This window comes from Propithecus coquereli, unplaced genomic scaffold (genome assembly GCF_000956105.1).
Source record: "Propithecus coquereli isolate 6110/MARCELLA unplaced genomic scaffold, Pcoq_1.0 Scaffold74, whole genome shotgun sequence".
NCBI classification, from domain to species: domain Eukaryota; kingdom Metazoa; phylum Chordata; class Mammalia; order Primates; family Indriidae; genus Propithecus; species Propithecus coquereli.
In genome coordinates, this window is record NW_012153507.1 from 5,336,033 (window position 1) to 5,339,458 (window position 3,426).

The following is a 3,426-nucleotide window of genomic DNA, read 5'->3' on the forward strand; positions in this document are numbered from 1 at the left end:
TGTAAACATTTATTCATGAAATTTTGCTTCTATAAGTCAAAATAAAAAGGTATTCACTCATGTTATGAAAATTATATGGATTTTTGCAGGGTATGACAATGAAAAGCATTGTTATATGATGCTGCAGATTACCACATACCTCTTTACATTGTTAGTGTGGAGGAATAAAACTAACGTAAAAGGTACATGCTGTTTGCAGAACACAAATTCACAGTATATGGAAATCTATTTTATAGTGATATCATAACATGACATCCCTAATATTAGCAATTATTTTGGTGTAGAAGCACAACAGATGGGGAAAAAACCTCTAAAACTCCCAAGTATGTTAGCTTAACATACTAGAAATAAATTGAAGTAATTTCAATTTAAGTAAATTGAAATAAATGCAAAGAAAAAAGGATATCTCAAAAGTTTCACAAATAGTTCAGAGTAAATGATAAATGATACTTGCTATGAAAAAGGGAGATATGGAGAAATTATAATGATTGTACATAAAAATGGAGATGAAGGCATATTGATACAGAAAAAGTGAGTCTCATGCTTATTAGAACTGCTGGAATTGGGCTAGGCTTAGTTTAATGCTTTTAATGTTTTTTACTCAAACAAGTAAAAATTAAGGTCTACCATTAAGCTCTACAAAATGTATACACACATAGATTTGATTTTGAAAATTCTCTTTTCAAAATATTGACAAATAAGTTGGATTTTGATTCAGACTGTAACAACTTTTAAGCACAGACACTTTTCAACATTCATTAAAACAACAATTTTGGGAAATCAATGATTCAAATTAACATTCAACATGTTACCTGTATGGGGAGGATGTCTCTCTGGTAGAATCAGATGTTGAAAGTTGATAATACATACAGCCTCAGCTCCTAACCACCTATCAGACACTGCTCGGATGTAGTACTGGGAAGGCAAAGGCTCAAAAATAGGGATTGTAAATACCAGTAGCTGAGCTTCTTTACTGATGACCTAAGGTGAAATGAAGTCTAAAATAAATATGGATATTCTAATAGCATAAAGGTTTTTTTAGTCTATTGTTAAGACAATGGTATATACACAAAATGTACTAAAAATAAAGAAATTATGTTGGATTTCTAAATAGTTGGGATATTGAGGCACTTCAGAAACTTGTGGGTGGTTCCCTTCTATGGATACCTGATATAACAGAAGGTAAAATTTTATACTCAAATTATATTATTTACATATGCATATCATCATGTATTAACAGGTTACCAATTTGACTCATTATCAGAATTTCCTTCATTCAATTATTTAACTTCATGTTTTTTACCATATCCAATTACCATATTATTTACTTCCCATTATTCTTTAAGATCTATCAGTACCTTAAGTAGAATACCAGAATCACTTGGCATAAATAGAAGGTAACCATAAAGACAGATGCAATGAATACAAAACACTGCTATAAAATTCTACTGTTGCCCACCCACGTCTCTCAGCCTGAAGCTTGTTTTCTCTTTGATAAAAAAGAGAAATTAAAAATGAGGCATTAGTAAAAAAAACAGCATCAATTTGAGTCTTTTTCTTGTGATTCGTATAGAATTTTAGAAGGAATGCTCTTTTCACTATGTGAGTCAGTATTCTTTTTAGAGTATTGTTACATGTGTGCACGTAACACCTAAAATTATTATTTATTGTACCTATTTTACATAGTCCATACCTCTGGAACCCATGCCTTATACTATGGTGAAGATCAAATCTATATATCTGTGTATTATAGGCTGTATATCTAAACAGTCTTGCGTAGCTGGAAACATTCTGGAAAACATTATTAGGTGCTTTCATCATGTGAACATCATAGTGTCATGTACTTACACAAATCTACCTAAATGGCATAGTCTCTTACACACCTAGGCTATATTGTATGGCTTATAGCCTAAACTACAAACCCATATAGCATGTTACTATACTGAATACCTTAGGCAATTATAACACAATGGTAAGTATTTGTATGTCTAAACATACAAAAGGCACAGTAAAAATACAGTATTATAATCTTATGGGACCACTGTTGTATATGTGGTGGGCTGTTGACCAAACTGCTGCTATGTGGTGCATGACTGATAATTGAATTTCTTAAACTAAAATCAATACTGTAACAATTAACCACTGTGTTTTTTAAAACCAAGCAGAAACATAAAACATAAGAAATAAAGCTTTAATGATCCTATAAAATTATAGACACATAAGGTAAAAACAGATATTGTTAGTATATATTTTCTTTTTCTGATGGCAAAATAATAAGGTTAGGATATATTCACATATGTACACTTGCCTGTTTTTTTAGAGTTAGAAAATACTCTGAATGATAAATATGATCATTCGTAGGATCTTCTACCCAAATCCACCAGGGTTCTCCCACTGTTCCATGTACCTAGAAGAAAAATGGTATCTTAGTACTATGTATATCATAATTCAAGTAAGGGATAGTGTTGTTTGCATACACAGCATCCATTCATCTCTCCCTTTAACAGCTTTATTGGTATATAGTTTACATTACAAAGTTTATTCATTTAAAGTATACAGCTCAATGATTTTAATATATTTACAAAGTTATACAACCATCACCATAAACTAATCTTAGAACATTTTCATCATCCCAAAAAGAAAGCTTATACCCATTAGCAGTCACTACCTATTCCCTATACATTTGCCTATTCTAGACATCTCATTAAATAAAATCATATAATATGTGCTCTTTTGTGACTGGCTTCTTTTACTTACCATAATGTTTTCATGGTACATCCATGTTTTAGCATGCATTAGTACTTTATTCCTTTTTATTGTCAAATAATATTCCACTGGATAGATATACAGTTATTTTGTTTATCCATTCCAATCTTTCTCTGTCTCTCTCTCTTTCCTTACAAAGCCCAGTCTCACTCTGTATTCATCTCTCCCTCACATGACTCAAGAAAAAGTGACCACATCCCCTGGGATAATTTTGATTTGCATACGTCGGTCAGCTCATGGCATTCCCCTGACAGCAGCTATGGTAAGGGAGAGGCACATGACAAATAATGGCCCAACTAGATTGAAAGAAAAGGTCTCATAGTCCATGCTCTGAGCTGGGGAAGTGGGGATGTGTTTCTCTTGCTCTGTTAAATATGAAAAAGAAAGCATGAAAACATTTGGGAAGTACCCAACAGTGTCAGCAAAGCAAAGAGACGGAAAGATCCTGGGCCCTGAATATCATTAAACAGAAGACTCAAGCATCCTTAGGGCCTATTCTATCTGTGGACCTTTTATTGTACAAGATATTTTCTTGCTTAAGTCAGTCTGAGGCAAGTCAAGTTTTCCATTCTTGAAGACAACAGTATTGTGTCTGACAGAGTTAACTACAAAAGTGATTAAGTACTCTATCTTACTAATGAATTAAATCAAACTGTGGGA

At 32.5% G+C, this 3,426-nt stretch overlaps 1 protein-coding gene across 1 annotated transcript in view; it reads right to left on the reverse strand.

Annotated features, from left to right (window-relative positions):
• ASCC3 (activating signal cointegrator 1 complex subunit 3) overlaps positions 1-3,426 on the reverse strand; it is a 283,174-nt gene that overhangs the window by 140,742 nt on the left and 139,006 nt on the right. The window contains exons 15-16 of the mRNA XM_012661845.1: positions 2,309-2,407; positions 813-981 (exon numbers count right to left, since the gene is read on the reverse strand). Of these exons, the coding sequence (XP_012517299.1) occupies positions 813-981; positions 2,309-2,407 (268 nt within the window). The remainder of the gene's footprint in view (positions 1-812; positions 982-2,308; positions 2,408-3,426) is intronic.